Source organism: Telmatherina bonti, assembly GCF_933228915.1.
Source record: "Telmatherina bonti genome assembly, chromosome: 24".
Classification (NCBI taxonomy): Eukaryota; Metazoa; Chordata; class Actinopteri; order Atheriniformes; family Telmatherinidae; genus Telmatherina; species Telmatherina bonti.
In genome coordinates this window covers 20,897,027-20,918,437 of record NC_136633.1, presented here as the reverse complement: position 1 = coordinate 20,918,437, position 21,411 = coordinate 20,897,027, and the positions used below count along the sequence as shown (strand labels likewise).

General features: G+C 44.0%; 1 protein-coding gene across 2 annotated transcripts in view; it reads left to right on the top strand.

Moving 5' to 3' along the window:
* Positions 1 to 19,064, top strand: part of nrp2a (neuropilin 2a) — a 69,049-nt gene extending 49,985 nt beyond the window's left edge. For both annotated transcript variants that reach the window (XM_079264161.1, XM_079264160.1), the window contains exons 12-18: positions 259 to 339; positions 455 to 559; positions 5,588 to 5,853; positions 6,348 to 6,444; positions 11,558 to 11,590; positions 16,311 to 16,373; positions 16,973 to 19,064. In XM_079264161.1, the coding sequence (XP_079120287.1) occupies positions 259 to 339; positions 455 to 559; positions 5,588 to 5,853; positions 6,348 to 6,444; positions 11,558 to 11,590; positions 16,311 to 16,373; positions 16,973 to 17,274 (947 nt within the window). In that variant the 3' untranslated portion in view covers positions 17,275 to 19,064. The remainder of the gene's footprint in view (positions 1 to 258; positions 340 to 454; positions 560 to 5,587; positions 5,854 to 6,347; positions 6,445 to 11,557; positions 11,591 to 16,310; positions 16,374 to 16,972) is intronic.
* The last annotated feature ends 2,347 nt before the right edge of the window (positions 19,065 to 21,411 follow it).

The window sequence follows — 21,411 nt, the reverse complement described above, 5'->3', positions numbered from 1 at the left end:
AGGTTTTTCCTTCCCACTGTCGCCGCGTGCATGCTCAGGATGGGGGATTGGATCAAAGTCATGACTCAATGCAATGAGTTGGTTTCTATTATAGGAAATGTATGAATTGGCTCGAAATGATGAGTATGTGAAGTTCCCTGTGACAACATTGTTGTGAAGTGGCGCTATACAAATAAAGTTGAATTGAATTGAATATAACCAGCTTCCACCATACATTATGGGTTTTTTTTTTTTGCTTTTTTTTGTGCATTTCTGCAGAAATCAGCACCCCAGCAGATACTGTCACACCAACTCTACCTCCTGACGCTGAAACCACCACGGTCCTCATCACAACGACAGGTGAGACAAGAAGCCGCGGAGTAATCGCTTTAAAAGGAAGCTTTTGATGCTTTATTCATGCGATACGGTTGTGATGTGTAATGCCTTTCTACCCGACCTTTTTATTGCTTTACAGTTGCCGCCTCTCCTCCGTCAGATGGTGTGTGTGACTTTGAGAAAAGCCTGTGTGGGTGGACACATGACGCCAACGCCCCATTGGTCTGGTCCCTCCGCCGCCACGGTGAGTCCCAGTAATAAGAAAATCCTGCCTTACGTACCGACAGGTGGAACTGCTTTCAAAGCATCATCAGGTAAAGACGAAGACAGTCGGAGTTAAACATTCCCAAAGCAAAACCCAGAGAAAAGTCATAGACTTTTAAACATGAACATCGATTCTTGTGGAGCTAAAGTATGACAAGCAGGTTTTTTTTAAAGGTGGAGTATGTAAGATTTTCAATATTTTCAAAACAAATTAACTAAATAAATAACTACAATCATAATTAGATAGTTTTTTTTAAACATGTAGGTTCCAGTCTGTCCATATTTGATGTGTTATTAAATTACAAGTTTAATTAATGACAAAGACCCTTCTTAAATGTTTGCCTACCAGTAAATAAAAGTGCTTTTTGTCATTTGTCATTAATAAAACTTGTAATAATAACGCATCAAACATGGACAGACTGGAACCTATATGTTCAAAACACTATCTAATTATGATTGTAGTTATTTTATTAGTTAATTTATTTTGAAAATATTGAAAATCTTACATACTCCACCTTTAAGGAGTTGACTTTTCACAGTGAGTGTCTTTCACTTGAATATACATTTACAAAAACATGCACACTGTTTATCAGACTCAACAAGATCTTTAAGGTCCATACTGTCAAGATCTTTAGCATTCTTCAACACATTTAAACCATTTGAACAGCAAAACAGCCAACTCATGCAGGACAAGTTGGCTGGGAAATGTCTTCTTACAGAAAGTTTTATTTTTATCATTTGGATGGTTTATTCATGTGGAACAAGTGTTTCTGGAGCCAAAAGCACTTTTGAAACCAGATCCAAAGTTGATCAATTTAAATCTGTATGGCAGCGTTGTAAGTCGCATGTCAATGGTAAAGAATCACTCAACATTTGTCTATAAATCAGCTCTTCAGATAATTCCTCAAAATGTCAAGTTCTCAGCAAATTTAGCAAAGATTAATCGGTTTTCGCTTATTTCAAGAAGTTTATCTCATAAAAATGCATTCCCTTGTTATAAAAATGTGCTTTTCAAAGACAACTTTAAAGCATTTTGCTCATACGACACAGAAAGTGCAGTGAAAAAAAAAAAATCAACTTTGATATTTGCACCTCTCCTGAGCAGCCAGATTTAAACAAACCCAGACGTTCTCATTACAAATTCCTGGAAGATTCGTGTTGGCAGCACACATCCACATACGTTTCCATATTAATGACATTCTATATGAAACATTTGAGCAATATTACTTCTTTTCTGTAGACAGCAGAAGAAATCCCTGCACACTTGAGCACATTATGAGATCAATTTTGACTTAATATCATGTTTAAACGAGCAAAAAAAGACTTACATGGTTAGAAAGTTTGCATAAAAAACAAAGAAAGGTGCTGCAATAAGTAAAAACACGTCCATATGTAAATACTTGTGGAAATGCATGGAACATAAAATAAATCCACGAAACAGCTCAGAACTTTAAATTTATCACCTTCTCCAGCGTTTAAGCATTAAAAAAAAACCCAGCTCCTTTATAATGCATCTTGTTACTGCTGTGAATGATTAATGCAGACACCCCTTTTGCTTCTTAACTTATTCTGATTTCCGTACTGCTCATTTACTTACCCTGTTTGCTAAAATTTGTAAGATGCAAATGATCTCGTGATGAATATTTATTGCGTTAGCTACCAGAATTTAGTCTCCAAAGAGATCCCTCGCACTGTTTGTTTGCTTTTCATGTCATCCGCGTGTCCCTCTTGCTATTTCCTCCCCTGGATTGACTGACTGGTTAGCTGAATGACTCAGACTTGCCTCAGAGAAGATAAGTTTACTGCTCAATAAATATAGAAAAACACGGCGCCTGAAAATGCACGTTGGTGTCCGATGGGGTTCTGCATCAGCTGAGAGCTTTTAATGTATGCAACTGCTGGGGGAAAATTGCACAAATGTGTCAAGTTTATCAGCACTGCTTTCTGCAATTAAATGAAGCCATTCTCCCTCTGTGGCTTCATTGTGTCCCTTTTCAATTTGATTAGAGTAATGCTTTAAATTGAAACCAGTCTAATTTAGCCGCAACATTTGTCTGCCAGCTCTTTCCAAGTGAATGAAAACAAAAATGAAATGAAGGAACCGGAGAGAGACACTATATACGGCTTCTGCATGTGATGCTCAGTCGCCTCTATGTGTCAGAAAGTCTCAGCAGGAAGGGGTTAAGACCCAGTAGCTCCAATTAAGTTCAGAGCAGGAGATTCCAAAGACGAGGGGTTATTCCCAGCTGGCCGTTCCTGCCCCTCCATTACCTCAGGCACATCCCACATGATGCATGTAGGCTTCTATCAACTCAGACATTCCTTGAAGAAGTAATTATTCGTTTTTTACTTTATACATACCCGCAGATCAAAAGTGCAGCTTTTGGCGTGTTATTTAAAGCTACAGAGGAGATTTCCTCTGGGCTCAGGAAAGGGTTTTATTGCTCTCTGTTTTGAATTTTTCATAAGCAGGGTACAGGGTTGGTATCCCAACCTTACTTTTGTAATCATTCACTAGTTTTTGTTTTTAACAAATCTCCATGAAAGATTTGGCTTTTTTTGCAGCTGGAGAGGATTAAAAAAAAAAAAAAAAAAAAAAAAGGAGGTTTCAAGTGAATTTGGTCAATTTGTGATGTAAACCTGGGTCGTATTCTGCAGGACATCAGATCTCCGCAGCAAAAAGGAGGAAATGCTCCTCAAGCGTGACCTATTTAGGTCATAGCTGCCTTCAAGAAGGAGCTTCAAAGCAGCGTCTTTCGTCGCGGGCGGATTGGAAAAAGGTGGCGCAGATTAGTCGGGTTGCAGCTTTTGTGTATGAAGTATCATTTCCAGCCATTTTGACATGCCACCTAAGCCTTTGATTTTTTTTTTTTTTTTCCCTGCAGAAGCCAAAGGTCAGAAATCCCAGCCAGCGTAGGGTCATTATTTCAAGTCGCTGTTCAATCCTCTGTAGAGTTCATCGCAGCCACAAACTCCTCACCTCTTGACCTCAGTCATGAAACCTGTAATAAAGCTCAAATTAGCCACCGTGGATTGTTATATTATTTGGTTTGATATACCCAGCTGGTAAAAAACGTGATAACCAGCCTTCGCAGATTGAGTCATTGTTTGCTTCCCGCTGCTGGAGAACACTGTGAAATAGATTAATAATGCTCTGCTGTGCTGCCTGTAGCACGGCAGCCTCCATTATGAACTGTGCAGCAAACAAGAGGCGTGACAATGGGGGGTTTCGCTGCAAGATGCCATGCTTAAACACGCGCCAAAGACGACAGAGGTGGCTTAAAAGAGCGTTAAAATATAAAAAATAGATGCACCACCCCCCCAGAAATATTGAGCATGAAAGAGCGCATGGTGGCACACATTCATTCCAGGGCTGAGAGGGGCCAAGGGACATACTGTCACACTCACACTGTCTGAAGTGTCACACACAGGCGGCTTTGTGCGTATGGCGGACAGAGGGAGCCTGTCAAACCGGAGACAGATTTGTCCCCCTAGATACGGCTTGTGTGATCTGCCGCATGCACACAAACACTCGCACTGCAAAAAGGTTATCAGTCCAGCCACTCAATAACCCGGTCGCACTGAAAACTACCTTATTAGATGATGCTGAGCAAATATTTTACCTCTTTACAAGTATTCTCTAATATTCACAGCAGAAAGCAGGCAGTTCCAACAACACACACACTCACACATATACACACACACACACACACACAGTGGTTCAAGATAAAGCAGGTGATTGAATGTGCAGATTGTTGATACTGGACATTTTCCCACAGGAGCCACTTTAGAAATTCTCCACCAGACGCCTCACTGAGTCACCACCCCCTCATATACAGCTTTTTCTTTTTTTTTCCCCTCCTCAGCTCATACATACAGTGAGTTTGCTCGTCTCTCACAATGGAATTCATGCCGGCATCCAATTTGCAAACCAAACATCCTCTGGTGTAAACAAATGGAGTGGTGCACATTTTGTCGGACATTTCCGTTGCTGAAGTCATTTACCTGGATGGGAATGAAGAGAAATAGGCCCCGAGGGTCCTGGCTGGGGTTGCGGTAAAACTGCGCGTATGAATGGCACTCTTACCGGACCTATTCTTCTGTGTTTATATTTGTCATATCCCTATTGTTAGGTGTTACCATTGTGCAGCGGGGATCCAATTCCTGTTAGCAACTGGTGATTGGTTTCTTTTTGTTTAGGAGTCATGATGGAAATGTCATACTGTGTGACAACACATTCTGCATGTGAATATGTGTGTGAGTTTCCCTTATGTCTGGTCGCTATTAATAATAACTGTCTGACTGACTGCACACAGCTTTTTTTTTTTTTTTTAAATTTTATTTTATTGTTTTATCATTTATTTGTTTATTTTATTATTTTGTTTTATTTATTATTCTTATTCTTATTATTATTATCATTATTATTTATTGTTGTTGCTATTATTTTGTTTTATTCATTATATTATCATTTTCATTCATTCATTTCATTTCATTATTCATTTTATTTTTATTTTATAATTTTCATTCATTTATTTTATATCATTGTTTAATTTATTTTATTTATTTTATTTTATTTTATTCATTTGATTTTATTATTTTATTTTTTCCAAGTTTTTTGTAAATGTGAACACAGAATAAAGGGAATGAGATGTTAAAGAGCATCTTTTTGAAGTACACATGAAATATATGCTCATCCTGTCAGATTTTTTTTGTTTTTAATGCCTTGAGGGCTAAAGTGACAAGCCATTTAATCTGACTGTTTCTTTTTTTTCTCCCTCGCTGTCATTTAAATGTAGTAACTGTTCAACTCAAGCTTAAAACAAAGCTAAGCTCATCTTTTGAATGATTCAAATACCCCAAAACAGCTTGGCTTCATATTGGTCATATAAGTCCTCAAAATCTGTCACACACACTGGATTTTCTCTGTCTTTAAAATAAAGAGTCCATCCTGACTTTTCAATCCCATTTGCTCATTAATCTAACTTCACCACATCTCGCTCCCTTGCAGAGCTCAACAGCTACCTGTACGTGGATGCAAGCCTGAAGACAGAGCAGCAGCGAGCTCGGCTCGTCAGCCCCGTAGTGGCCGCCGACACCGGCCCGCTGTGCCTCCTCTTCTCGTACCAGCTATGGGGTGAAGCTCAAGGCCACCTGAGGGTCCTGCTTCGAGACTCCCACAATGAGGAGACCGTCTTGTGGACGCTGAAGGACGACCAGAGCACCGTCTGGAAGGAGGGTCGAACCATCCTTCCACGCTCTCCTAAAGACTTCCAGGTATCAATATGTGCACAAATATGCAGCTCAGATCTTTTATATTTTTAGTCATTACTTCCTCAGAAAGGAGGCGTGTCTTTAATATGTTTGAGGAAAAAGAGACGATAGCGAAGCAGTAGATTTTAACCTCTTTGGTTTGACTTGGAGATGCGATAAAGCACGGCGTATTGTCTCTACCGGCTGCGTGATTGTTGGGGGGGTTTGCTCTGCATTTGTCACAGACATCACACACAGTCATCGTTCTCATGAATAAGTGAGCCGAAGACGCTTGCAGAGACTCAGAGGATGATTGCAAATGTTGAGGGCAACTTTGAAATTACAGGGAGCGTATTAACTTTTTATCCTCCTTCTCCTCCTACTTGTCCCTGTTCTCAATTTACCCCCAACCCAACCCCTCCGCTCCCATTGCTGTCATCCTGTCTCCGTCTTCCTCTTCCTCTCGCTTACTTTCCCTCCTTTTCCTCCTCCTCTTCCTCTTCTGTTTTGACTGCTAGGTTGTGATGGAGGGCTTCTTTGTGCACGGCACCAGAGGACACATCTGGATAGACAACCTCCACATGAGCCTGAGCACCCCCCTGACAGAGTGTACACGTAAGTTTCTTCTTTCCTGCTCCAGTTTGGCAAAAATGTAGCTTCATCATCATCATCCTCAGTCAACACATCCACCTCCTCCATCAATCAGCCTTATATCTTCATTACTCCTTCCACCTCCTCCACTTTTAGCCTTAAGGTCCTTAAACAGTGGTTCCTCCTTCCACCTCCTCCACCTTTAGCCTTAAGGTCCTTAAACAGTGGTTCCTCCTTCCACCTCCTCCACCTTTAGCCTAAAGGTCCTTAAACAGTGGTTCCTCCTTCCACCTCCTCCACCTTTAGCCTAAAGTTCCTTAAACAGTGGTTCCTCCTTCCACCTCCTCCACTTTTAGCCTTAAGGTCCTTAAACAGTGGTTCCTCCTTCCACCTCCTCCACCTTTAGCCTAAAGTTCCTTAAACAGTGGTTCCTCCTTCCACCTCCTCCACCTTTCGCCTTAAGGTCCTTAAACAGTGGTTCCTCCTTCCACCTCCTCCACCTTTAGCCTAAAGTTCCTTAAACAGTGGTTCCTCCTTCCACCTCCTCCACTTTTAGCCTAAAGGTCCTTAAACAGTGGTTCCTCCTTCCACCTCCTCCACCTTTCGCCTTAAGGTCCTTAAACAGTGGTTCCTCCTTCCACCTCCTCCACCTTTAGCCTTAAGGTCCTTAAACAGTGGTTCCTCCTTCCACCTCCTCCACCTTTAGCCTTAAGGTCCTTAAACAGTGGTTCCTCCTTCCACCTCCTCCACTTTTAGCCTAAAGTTCCTTAAACAGTGGTTCCTCCTTCCACCTCCTCCACCTTTCGCCTTAAGGTCCTTAAACAGTGGTTCCTCCTTCCACCTCCTCCACTTTTAGCCTTAAGGTCCTTAAACAGTGGTTCCTCCTTCCACCTCCTCCACCTTTAGCCTTAAGGTCCTTAAACAGTGGTTCCTCCTTCCACCTCCTCCACCTTTAGCCTTAAGGTCCTTAAACAGTGGTTCCTCCTTCCACCTCCTCCACCTTTAGCCTAAAGTTCCTTAAACAGTGGTTCCTCCTTCCACCTCCTCCACCTTTCGCCTTAAGGTCCTTAAACAGTGGTTCCTCCTTCCACCTCCTCCACTTTTAGCCTAAAGTTCCTTAAACAGTGGTTCCTCCTTCCACCTCCTCCACCTTTCGCCTTAAGGTCCTTAAACAGTGGTTCCTCCTTCCACCTCCTCCACTTTTAGCCTAAAGGTCCTTAAACAGTGGTTCCTCCTTCCACCTCCTCCACTTTTAGCCTTAAGGTCCTTAAACAGTGGTTCCTCCTTCCACCTCCTCCACCTTTAGCCTAAAGTTCCTTAAACAGTGGTTCCTCCTTCCACCTCCTCCACCTTTCGCCTTAAGGTCCTTAAACAGTGGTTCCTCCTTCCACCTCCTCCACCTTTAGCCTAAAGTTCCTTAAACAGTGGTTCCTCCTTCCACCTCCTGCACCTTTCGCCTTAAGGTCCTTAAACAGTGGTTCCTCCTTCCACCTCCTCCACTTTTAGCCTTAAGGTCCTTAAACTGTGGTTCCTCCTTCCACCTCCTCCACCTTTAGCCTAAAGGTCCTTAAACAGTGGTTCCTCCTTCCACCTCCTCCACTTTTAGCCTTAAGGTCCTTAAACAGTGGTTCCTCCTTCCACCTCCTCCACCTTTAGCCTAAAGGTCCTTAAACAGTGGTTCCTCCTTCCACCTCCTCCACCTTTAGCCTTAAGGTCCTTAAACTGTGGTTCCTCCTTCCACCTCCTCCACTTTTAGCCTAAAGGTCCTTAAACAGTGGTTCCTCCTTCCACCTCCTCCACTTTTAGCCTAAAGGTCCTTAAACAGTGGTTCCTCCTTCCACCTCCTCCACCTTTAGCCTTAAGGTCCTTAAACAGTGGTTCCTCCTTCCACCTCCTCCACTTTTAGCCTAAAGGTCCTTAAACAGTGGTTCCTCCTTCCACCTCCTCCACCTTTAGCCTAAAGGTCCTTAAACAGTGGTTCCTCCTTCCACCTCCTCCACCTTTAGCCTAAAGTTCCTTAAACAGTGGTTCCTCCTTCCACCTCCTCCACCTTTCGCCTTAAGGTCCTTAAACAGTGGTTCCTCCTTCCACCTCCTCCACTTTTAGCCTTAAGGTCCTTAAACAGTGGTTCCTCCTTCCACCTCCTCCACCTTTAGCCTAAAGGTCCTTAAACAGTGGTTCCTCCTTCCACCTCCTCCACCTTTAGCCTAAAGGTCCTTAAACAGTGGTTCCTCCTTCCACCTCCTCCACTTTTAGCCTTAAGGTCCTTAAACAGTGGTTCCTCCTTCCACCTCCTCCACCTTTAGCCTAAAGGTCCTTAAACAGTGGTTCCTCCTTCCACCTCCTCCACCTTTAGCCTAAAGTTCCTTAAACAGTGGTTCCTCCTTCCACCTCCTCCACCTTTCGCCTTAAGGTCCTTAAACAGTGGTTCCTCCTTCCACCTCCTCCACTTTTAGCCTTAAGGTCCTTAAACAGTGGTTCCTCCTTCCACCTCCTCCACCTTTAGCCTAAAGGTCCTTAAACAGTGGTTCCTCCTTCCACCTCCTCCACCTTTAGCCTAAAGGTCCTTAAACAGTGGTTCCTCCTTCCACCTCCTCCACTTTTAGCCTTAAGGTCCTTAAACAGTGGTTCCTCCTTCCACCTCCTCCACCTTTCGCCTTAAGGTCCTTAAACAGTGGTTCCTCCTTCCACCTCCTCCACTTTTAGCCTTAAGGTCCTTAAACAGTGGTTCCTCCTTCCACCTCCTCCACTTTTAGCCTTAAGGTCCTTAAACAGTGGTTCCTCCTTCCACCTCCTCCACCTTTAGCCTAAAGGTCCTTAAACAGTGGTTCCTCCTTCCACCTCCTCCACTTTTAGCCTTAAGGTCCTTAAACAGTGGTTCCTCCTTCCACCTCCTCCACCTTTCGCCTTAAGGTCCTTAAACAGTGGTTCCTCCTTCCACCTCCTCCACTTTTAGCCTTAAGGTCCTTAAACAGTGGTTCCTCCTTCCACCTCCTCCACTTTTAGCCTTAAGGTCCTTAAACAGTGGTTCCTCCTTCCACCTCCTCCACTTTTAGCCTTAAGGTCCTTAAACAGTGGTTCCTCCTTCCACCTCCTCCACCTTTAGCCTAAAGTTCCTTAAACAGTGGTTCCTCCTTCCACCTCCTCCACTTTTAGCCTAAAGGTCCTTAAACAGTGGTTCCTCCTTCCACCTCCTCCACCTTTCGCCTTAAGGTCCTTAAACAGTGGTTCCTCCTTCCACCTCCTCCACCTTTAGCCTAAAGTTCCTTAAACAGTGGTTCCTCCTTCCACCTCCTCCACTTTTAGCCTAAAGGTCCTTAAACAGTGGTTCCTCCTTCCACCTCCTCCACCTTTCGCCTTAAGGTCCTTAAACAGTGGTTCCTCTTTCCACCTCCTCCACCTTTCGCCTTAAGGTCCTTAAACAGTGGTTCCTCCTTCCACCTCCTCCACCTTTAGCCTAAAGTTCCTTAAACAGTGGTTCCTCCTTCCACCTCCTCCACCTTTCGCCTTAAGGTCCTTAAACAGTGGTTCCTCCTTCCACCTCCTCCACTTTTAGCCTAAAGGTCCTTAAACAGTGGTTCCTCCTTCCACCTCCTCCACCTTTCGCCTTAAGGTCCTTAAACAGTGGTTCCTCTTTCCACCTCCTCCACCTTTCGCCTTAAGGTCCTTAAACAGTGGTTCCTCCTTCCACCTCCTCCACCTTTCGCCTTAAGGTCCTTAAACAGTGGTTCCTCCTTCCACCTCCTCCACTTTTAGCCTTAAGGTCCTTAAACAGTGGTTCCTCCTTCCACCTCCTCCACTTTTAGCCTTAAGGTCCTTAAACAGTGGTGCGTATGAGGTTTTTATGAGTCCCCACTACACGCCTGTCCTTGCCTTCCCAGTTTGGGAGGCAGTTTCTTTCGAAGGACCCACCGAAAGCAGATATAAAAGGAGAAAAGGGAGAGGCAGGGACAGCATTTACTCCTCCACCAAAAGAAAAGAGAGAGAAGAATAGGGAAACTAGGACATAAACGCCTCATGGGCTTCGCCGATACTAATCTATGTTTCATTAGATTTCTCTTCCTCTCTTCTCTTTCAAACTCCCTTGCGCTCGCTCCCGTGTCGTATTTGTAAACAGAGTTTTTCCCGAGCCGAGTCAAAGGGAATTACTAGACAGGCTGCTTCCCAAGCAAGCTCCTTGGTGCCTGGCATGAACCGAGCGCCAGCCTAGCTGCCTTAATCTGGCCTGAGCAGGGACTTCTGAGAGGGTCTTAAACAGATCAGAGACCAAGCTTGAGGTTCGGAGCCAAGAACCCGCCGCCATCACTCCTGACTGACGTCCAGTGAGCTTTGGAGCCGGACGGCAGTATAATTCAGCAGAAGTGTGTGTGGCTAGTCCTTATGTATTCATGTTTGCGTGCTCTTTCAGTCATTTCTTTTGTTTTGGTGTGTGTCATGAGGGTCCTGAGAGAGCCTAAGCAGTGGAAGGCAGAGATGACAGCCCCAGCCTTCCTCTTACTCCATGCTGCTGTGTTTCCTCCTTCCTCACCACTCCCAGAGCATGCTGGGATGTTTCTTATCACTCCGCACAGTTGAGTTTTTCTCAGTGCGTTGGCGTTCCCGCCAAAAGGCGCCAGCTCCCAAGTTGGTTTCCCTCTTTCTCCCTCTCTTTCAAGCCTCTTCTCTCCACACACACATGCTGTATACTATCTAACACACTGTGAGACACACACACTCTTTTATTTGCATTCCAGGCAATCAAAGTGAAGGTTCTGCGCTGCGCCTTCACGGCGAGCCAGAACCCCTCGCCTGCTCCAGTTTCACTGGCCTCCGCCGATAAACAACTTGTGTGAACTTTGCGAACACGCACGCATACACACATGCGCATTGCTTTTCCTTGGATGTCTCGGCCGTTTCCCAAACTCCAACCTCACACAGTGTATGAGATCACATTCTTGCAGAGGAGCCGGTAAATGCCATAATTCACGCGAGTTATCTTAGGAATTAAATTCCCTCAGGAGGAGTTTGATAGTCTTGTGACATTTGTGTGACATTTGTCAGACTTTTCAGTCATATTTAAAGTTATCTAACAGTTCTCCCCAACCTGTCTCCCTCTTCCCGTCTGTCTCTGCCTGAATCTGTCTCCCTGTCCTTGCAGAACCCATCGCAGCGTTTTCTCCTGAAAATCCAGGTGAGTTTGACTTTGATATGATATCACTTCCTATTTGGTCTTGCCTCCTGCCCGTTGGTATGCACTAGCCTGGGGATTTTGCTTGGATGTCTCAACTGAGAATAAAAACAAACAAAAAAAAAAGGACAAGCCTGTAGCACTCACTGAGACTGCAGGAGCTTATTACACTAATAAAACTGCTTTCATCTTTATCATCTATAGCATGTAGACATCACTGGACAATGCAACTGATTAAATGTCCACATAGAAGAAGCTAACCAAGTTCCAAATGAGGTTGTTCCACTAATTTCTTGGTGCATTTTTACCTTAAATGGACTCAAAATGTAGACACACCCTGTGTGCAAGGCAAGCTAACTGTAGCACACTTCATGGAGTGAGATATCTGAAAAGAGCTCCATATTCTCACTTCTAGGCTGCCTGACGCAGCCAGAAGGGATTTAAATAACTGTCTGCCTCATGAAAAATATTTAGAGCAACCTAGCGGGACTCTATAAGATTGATGTCAGTGTTTTGGCATCTCATAATGCCTTCCAATAAGATAAGAGCTCGGCGTTTTCACTGTGAATGTGATGCGTGCGCATTTCTTCAGCTTTCCGACTTCTTTGCCTTCACACACATTTGACAAACATGCGCACGCACGCGGGTTAATATCACCACACGCGGCGGCATCCCCAGTGAAAAGCAATCAGATAAAGTGACTGAGCATGGGTGTCCCACTCTCCCCTCGCTAACTCGGCTCTGTCTAATGAGTGTGTGCAGTGTGAAGTAGCGGGAACACGCACCATTTCCCACTATAATTATGTGACATGGTCTAAAAACCAGGATGTATTGAGATGTGCTTCAGTGTCCTTAGCTCAATGTGACGTTCCACAAACGGCTCATGTTTGGATTTGAATGGATTTATTAGTTGATTTTTAATTGTCTAGGTTTCTTGTTGTGGCATGCTTCGGTGTTAAGTGTAGAAGCTTCTTGAAGGAAAAGTAACATTGCAAATGAGTTCACATGAGGGGCAGCGGTGTAAGGGATCTGTGGAGATAATCTCCAAGGAGACAGCGTTTGGCTTGAGGAGGAGAGGACTGGCCAGAAGGCTGATGTATGAGGGGGGAAAGGAAAAATGAAAAGCCAGGACGAGAGAACAACATGAATTATGCACTCAGAAAAATAAAATCTGCCAATTTCAGCCAGCTAGATAAAGAAAAAAAAAAAAAAAAATGCAATCCAATATTGGCTCAGAGAGCTCTGGAACATTGGATTCCCATGTGGTGTCCGACTGATTCTTGCATGGCTCTGAGACTGAATCAGAAGGCTGTTTGTGACATCCTGGTGCCAGAGTGAAACAGGAACAGGAAGCTCCTTAATTCAACGTGTGTGAGTGCTTGTATAACTAATTGTTTTGGCCTTAGTTTCACACCAAGCAACTTCACTGGAGCTTCGAAAAGCTCTAATGGCATTTGCGTTTGATTGGATCGGACTGATTTCAAGCCAAATCTCTAGATGATCTTGGTGTGAAAACTTGTCCTCAAACTGCAACCGAAGCTACAAAAATGGATGCTTTCATTTATTTAGTTTCTTTTTTTTTTTCTGGCCTTGGAGATTTTTTTTTTTTTTTCTTTGCAACTGGCATGCTGATGCATGCTCACAACGTGCACGCCTGCTGACCGTTTGACCAACAGGGATAGAAATGAGCTAATTAAGTACAGAAAATAAAACAAGTGCCACTCCTCTCTTTTCCCATTGGCCAATTACTCTGTATCTCTCCACCAGGGGGAGGCGTTCCTGTGCCTCCCTTGCCCATCCACTGGTATTACATTATGGCCGCCGGAGGTGCCCTCCTTCTCCTGGCAGTGGCCATCTTGGTCAGAGCTCTCTGTTGCTGTCGTCAACACCTGGCCACCAAGAAGAGCCAGCTGTCAGTGGCCTATCACAGCTCCTCGCAGTGCTTCCAGTATTCTAACTGGTCCACCAGTATGGCCACCCCAGGGGTGGAGCCAGTCCTGACAGTGCGGTTGGACAGCCGGGACCGACACCGTACCCTCTGCTAAAGGGAAGCACTATTTGCACCTATTTGGCAGACATGGATGCCAAACTCTGATGTTGGGGGAGGCAGTGTGGGCGATGATGGCACAAGATGGACTGCTACCACTCGGGGAGCCCTCCTTCTTTTAGTTTACAGCTGTAATGGCGATGGTGACACTAAGTGTGCAGAGAAACACCGTGGCCTCTCTCTGTGTCTCTATTGGATGAGGCTTCGGTTGGCGTTTTCGTCTCCGCTCCGTTAAGGAGTTCGCCCTTGACATTTCATACTACGCTGCTCCTGATGAGAGGAATTATGTCTGAGTAAGTTATTTTTCCCGAACAGCCTGATTCAGATCATTGAGTGCCATCTGGCTCCTCATAACCTCCTGGAATGACCCCAGCTTGGACATACACAAAGACATGTTGTGGGCTGAAGAGGGAGAAAGGGTCGAAGCTGGTTCGGCTGCAAGAGCCAGCCAGAGCTGCCAAACCACAAGGCTAAAACAAGACCCCAGAGACACGAGGGGCTCTGCTTTGCTAAGAACGAGAGGAGAAAACTGTTAGGCTCAGAGGCATTTAGTGTGCTGTAGCTGTGGAAATGACCTGGCAAGCCTGAGAAAATAATGCTTGTGGTGTCTCAAATGACGGCGCAGGATAGCTGCAATGTGAGTTGTGCCAATACTGAGGGTGTTGCAACAAATTAGGGGGGGTGAGAAAAGTCTTCATTGTCCTTTTCAACAGAGCATGTGCACATTTAAAAACAAAGGAATGCAAATCCATCATACTTAAAGCTCTGCATCTCAAATGGAGATAACCGGCTCATTTGATTGAACGTCTCGTCCTCTCCTGATAAAGGCATCAGTCAGTGATGGATGCAGCCGTCTTCAGTGTTTAGTGTTTCATCTTGATTCTCTGTTGTAATAAAGCACGTTGTTCCACCCCCCCCCGTTTATGCTTCATACCACCCACTCCAGTTGTTCCCCTTGTCTTTGAGCTGCCCTAATGAAAGCCATACCGAGCCAAGCCATGTCGTGTTTTCAGTCTGGATGTGTGCTTGTTGTTTTTAGGGTTGTAAATAGGCACCATCACCACTTATTTCTTGAGATATATATATATATATATATATATATATATATATATATATATATATATATATATATATATATATATATATATATATATATATCCCATAATGCCGCTGGACGCCATAAGTGAAGCGTTTTACTGTACATTTGTTTCCTCGCGAGCAATCTGAAATGTTATGAAACCAACCAATAAGAAGCACTTTTTACTCATATTTGACACATCTGGGATCTAAAGCATATTTTATTTGGATATTTTTGTAAAAAAAAAATAAAACTGGTGCCAGTTTTTCTCCCTCAGCTCAGCTGGTTTGAATGAAATGGAGGTCGTCGGCGTTTGGCCTAACGGGGCAGCACTTTCTGGTTGTGTCACAGCTGCAAAAATCCATCACCTGCAGCCCCACAGCTCAGCAGAATGCACCTCAGTTTGTTGACTCAATTACAAAGCTGCACTTTTTTTTATTTCTAGAGTAGAAAAAATAAAAGGTGTGTTTTTGGCACTCACTCGCTTTGTGCTTTTAAATCAGCTGGAGGAGGCGAGAGATTGGACGGCCTACTTTATCCATCTCGACACCATTACGCACCAAGCTTCTAATAGTTGTAATTAGTTAATGGACAGATAACATTTATTAAGGCTGCGGTAAGCACTTTCCCCTCCCGTCTACGGCGCCTGTATCGCCCAGTCCGCTGCCAGTTTCCGTCGCCCTGGAAACAGCATTAATAATGCCATTGGCTATCAAAGACCTCCAGATCTAGACGTGCACCTTGCCAAGCAGTTACTCCCACTCCGTAATGCTTGCCAAGAGCAGCCGACACACACTCCAACACACACACACACCAATACACACAGAGTAAAGAGAAAACTTTTGTAAAGAAAAAGTATACTTGATGCTGGGCTTAACTTAAATGCTGCAACCATTATTCCCACACTCGTCTTCTCATTCACACACACATAGATGTTTTTCCACTCACAAAGCATTGGAACACGTGTTGCCATTACTTATTTTCCCTTAAGTCACCTAATATAACTTAAACTTGACAGAAATGACTTCAACAGTGATGTTTTTTTGCATTTGTGTTCACACAGAATGAGCAGTCTTACATCAGTACTTTACGTGATGACTGTGTGTTGACTGGAATGTATCTTAATGATCTTTTCTTTATTAATAAAGTGGTATTTTTCTATTATTAAGAGTCTGTGTGTGTGTGTATCTGTTTATGGGTATTGGTTTTGTAAAGCATAAACTACATAAATGTAAATATTTAAAGGGTTATTTATAATTTAATATTGAACAAATGGTTTATTTTTATGCTATAAATGGTGCAGAAGTCAGTTTTTTTTTCATTGGAGTTGCAAGTTTAAAGAAACTTTAACAGATCTGCTGAAATGTTTGACACGTTCTTTGATGCATTATCTCTGCACCATATTTTAGTACATTTAACTTAATAGTCTAAATGAAATCTCCCTCATAAATGGCAACAATCACATGTCTCTGGTGGGAGGATAAAACCATCTGACACAACTTAACATCATTTAGTGAATTTTCTGTGTGTGAATGTGTGATTATGTGTAAACTGGCTTGCTGCTGAAGCTCAGTATGTGTCTTGCTTCTCTTTAACAGTTAAGAGACCCAATGAATTTGGAGATGGGCGACTTTTCAGTGGCAGAGACCCACAAGGCGGAGGTAAGGTCGAATGAAGTTGCAGATCTTTGCGGACCTTTTATTTTATCTGCATCTACTGTTTTGCACATTTCTTGTGGCTGACATTGTTAGTAAAAGTACTCTGCTTTACATTTTTGTTTACTGTGTCCATTAGAACAAATACTCTTTTCTTTACATAATTCACTTCCATGCTGTTGTAGACATCCATCGCTCGTCTGTTAGTTAGTTTATTTTGTTTTGTTTGTATCAGTCACAATCGTTTTGTCCATTTCCAAAAAGACAATCAAGTTAAGCAAAAACAAAATAGGCAGAAGCAAAGCTTGTATGCCTAATAATGTACACTGAGAAGTAGAGTTACCTCAAATGATCCAAATAACAAAAGCAGATGCATTACATACACAGTGTGTGATTTTTATGAAGGAAAATCATTTATAAAGTGGCATATCTCTCAAAAATAAACTGATAAATCATTTTTTTAAATAGAAATAAAGAATTACAATTTTTTACCTCATTACTGAGTTTATTCCATAGTTGAACCCTCGAAAGGACGAGCATCTCTGTTTCACCCCGGTCCTAGATTTTGGAACAAATCAAATGAACTTGTCTGGTATTTTATCCAGGTTTGCAGTTCCACGAGTGGAACACGGCATCTCCATCGGAGCCTCCGGTGACTCACGTCTCAGATAAGGACAACTCATGGTTGTACACCTTGGACCCCATCCTAGTCACGATCATCGTCATGAGCTCCTTGGGCGTCCTGCTCGGGGCGGTCTGCGCCGGCCTCCTCCTGTACTGCACCTGCTCCTACAGCGGCCTGTCGTCGCGCTCCTCCACCACTTTGGAGAACTACAACTTCGAACTGTACGACGGCCTCAAGCACAAAGTGAAGCTCAACCAACAGCGCTGCTGCACAGAGGCATGAAAGACAGGCAGCGGGCAAAAAAGCCAACCATTTCATGAAAACGTCTCACTATTACTTTCATTTCCACTGCTTCCCTGTCGTGTCAACTTCTTTGGTGGTGCAAATCACAATAACTTGTTTGCAAGACGTGGCACTGTCTAGTATTGAGGACTCCTGCGGTAAAGCGAACCAACGGCTTACCGCTGCCGACTCCTCCGTGGCAGGGACGTTAGGCCTCAAAAAGCAAATATCAACACATATCAGTTACAGACTCCTGCTACAAAAAGAGAACTGTTTATAAATGCATCATAGATTCGTCTAGTTTTGAAGCTGGATCCTGTAAACTACACAGACGGCGAGCTGGACACATCGTGTTGGAAAGGTGGTAGGTTAGGAACGTGCTTAGAAAGCGTATTTTTGGATCACACGTGAACACAGTGGCCTAGAACTTAGCTCCTTTGTGTGGCCTCTTGGCTCTTTTGTTCCTATATGCCTCAGTTATACCCTTAGTTCCTATTGGTCTGTGGTATTTTTAGTCACCGACGTCCCTCAAAGTTTCTGCTTAATCACCCTTTTTCTGTTTAATGTTTGCTTTCTGGCCGGCCGCCAGGCTGCGATGGAAGATAAGCTGGGGTGAAGAAAGTAGATATGTGTGTGTAGAGGTGGGGAGGGGGCATTTTAACACATTCTTTTAACGCTGGAGAGAAGTTATTGTTTAGATGTAGTTGTCGGAGACTGTTGTTGCTGGTTCCTGTCAAAGAGAAGGTCATGTTTACATTGCGGTAAATGATAAAAAGGTCAAGGAGCTTTTGGCGGTGCAACCTATGGATTGCTGGTTAGGGAAGAGACTGAACCACTGAAGGAGGGGGAAGCAAAGAGAGACGAGGAGAGACTGTGACTGACGAAGCACTAAGCCTCTCTCACAAGGGGAGGGGGGCGTTCTCTCTCCTGTTAATCGACTGACTGTGTGCCTGGACACACAGCAAGCCTTAAAAAAAAGTTAATTGTTGAAAATATTGAAATAGGAACGTGGAGACGTTTTACACGTGGACCTCAAAAGCCATGATTTAAAGGACCTACACCATTTTTTTTTTCCCCTTTCACTTCCAAACACAAACATCCCACCATCCCACCTCAATTTACTGGCTAATTGAGGTCTAGTTTGAGAATTTGTTTTCCCTTTTTTTTTTAACATTTTCTTATGTCAACTTTCGCACAAGGCAAGCTTTTTTTTTTGTTGTTGTTGTTGCTGTTTTTGTTTTGTGTTTTTAAGGTTTTGAACCTGTCAGAAAGGACCCGGCGTGCTTTGAATGGACTCACAAGCCATGAGTAGGAGAGAGTGAGTGGAAAGATCTCAGAGTTCCCTCCCACGCACACGAACATCCAAACACTTCACTTGTATATACTAATGTATATACAGAACTTGGATACACATCGCCTCATTCTGGGAAACACAAGGAACTTTGGACACGCATTCCGAAACCCACTCCAGGTTAGAGATGAAATCCTGTGGATTCACAACGCAACCTCACTCAGCGCCTCATCCCATCCCCCTCGACACACTCGCTGTCTTCTGTCCTCTGAGGCCCACATCTACGGACCCCACTGACTCTCTTCAAAGTGCCTTGGAGCCTCGGGGATCCAGCTTGCCTTTGGAGCCGGTATCAGACACAGACATGTGACACTGACTGTGACAGTCACAGCGCCCCCTTCTGTCTGGGAGGACCAAAACAACTCAAATGAACAAGATAACCCTAACCCTAACCCCCCTTTTTTCGCACTGCTGAGACTGCTGTTGTCGTTGTTTTAAAGGGGTCTTTGTACAGAAATGCTCTTTTTATGATTGTTATTATTATAATTATTGTTATGATTATTTAATAAAGGATTTATACCATACTGAGGAAAGCAGTGGCAAAGACTTTCTTGAAAATGCCCCAAAATAGTTGACAGGAACAATGTTTCTTGGATCGCTGACGTTCCTGTGTTACTCGTGGACGCAACTGAAGGCTTCCGGTCTCATTACCCACGAGCTCCGTCTGAGATTTGGTGCCAGACTTTCACTTTTAATTATAGAAAGAATACACACGGGTAATTCAGGCACACACAAACTCATGTTCTGGCTGCTTTTCTGCATAACACACACATGCATAATTCTGTGTTGTTAGCCTGCTCCACTTGGCCTCTAATCTCCCCATGATGTCCCATTAGTCTGGACCTCTGGTGGCCCTCATTTAGGAGCTCCAACATCAAAGCTTTGAAGTGCCCGGCGTCTCAGCACACACACACACACACACACACACACATTCAGACAGTACACATGCAATTACTCTGTTTCTCTTTTATACAGCTTGCTTGGTCTCCCACACACGGTTTCATTTACCCACATAAGCTTCCATCACCTAAATGAAAACCCTGCTAGCATGTAGCGCGCAAACTTTTCGACTCCCATTGTGATTTCTTAAACTCTTCTTGGTCTTTTGGTCCAAGTATATCCAGGAGAAGCAGATGGGGGACTTGCTGGAATGTCAAAAACTGGTGAAGAGAGCTTCTTGAATGTTTTTCACCCGGTTACAGTTTATTACTTAACAGCCATGTTGAACAGGAAATGAAATGGAGCCTGTAGCACATGATGAGCAATGGAAAAAGGTGTTGCTGCTGCATGCTGGGGATGGCAGCGGCTGTTAGCACGCTCCGGTCCATGGCATAGCAGGCCAATTACCATCTCTGGAAAAAAAAACAAAAAAAAAAAAACACAGACAATCCCCAGTTTGCTGGAGGAGCGCGATGCCATCTGCTCGCAGGTTTGATTGATCCCGGCAGAACAGTCACAACCACATCACACGAATGAATACCGACAGGAAATTACCAAAGGAGCCAGATTGTCATTGTTCCGTACCGCCTCTTGTTTTCACAACCAAATTATTCCTTTTTTTTTCCCTTTTTTTCCCCCTTGCGAGTGTGTTACCCAAATGTTTTTCATGGCTTTTATCAGTCTGTAACGGCACACTGCATGGGGCCCTTTCCTTTCGTCGTCAGATCACAGAGTTCTTTTGCTTCTGAAGCCAAAGCGGCCTTCAAAGAAAAAAAAAAAAGCTCTGGCGCTCTGTAAGTCGATAGGCCAGATTGCATAGTGCCCATTTGAGGGACACACTACAGGAAGTGACTGAAACACTCAACTAATTAATCTGGGGATTATATAATCATGCTGGAATAAAGGGCAGAACATTGGTCAAGACAGTTTGGAGGGAAACTTTATATTCCTGCAGACTGTGTCCACACACAGCAGCGCCTGGATGACAGAGGAAATTGGTTTCTAATTCTACCCTTCGATATAGCTTTCAATTTAGCCGTGCAGGATATTTATGGAGCAGAATTCCTGCTTCCCAGAAGAGATTCGGAAATCATAAATTCAAAAGATCCCCTATACCCTTCCCCCTGCACCTTCGGTGAGTCTGAAGAAGACAACCACCGGGAGACTAAATCCTCCATCTCTTTCAAGTGCATCCAAAGTGCTGACACAAACCAGCCGCGATGCACATGCACATGCGCATACAGACACTGACGGCACACTTACATTTTTAGATCGTGCACACACTATCACCGCATACCCGCACCTCCATGGTCTTCCTGGGCAGGGGGCCCAGATATTCTTGTCGGGCCTGCCAGGAATTCAAAGCACCTATATGGGTCAGTGAGGGGAGGTGGAGGATATGCAGGGGGCCTCTGTGGCAGCATGCCTGCCAATGATGGCAGACCAAATAACAACAAATGCTTAAGTCTTGTATAAACACCAGGCAGACCATCACTTTCCTTCCTCTGTGACATTATCACCTCCCCCCTCCTACAAAAGACAGTGCCTTGGAAAACAAATACATGGAGGAAATGACTGGGGGCTCCATTCAGAGCTCCAATTTAGGCCGGCAGCCTTGTCATTGTGAAGCATGGCAGAGGAAATTAACTTGATAAAAAGATACAGCCTGCGATTCGAGACGGTTTTATGGGGCTGCTGACCACACGCACCACGGATGGCTTCAGCTGTGCCTTCTTGCTCGGATACTACTGAAGCTGCTGTAGCGCCTTCAGCTGCTTTTTGCTCAGCAGCGCTGGGTTTGATTTCCCTGAGGCATCTCGGCTCTGGTATTTTCTCCATCAGCACAT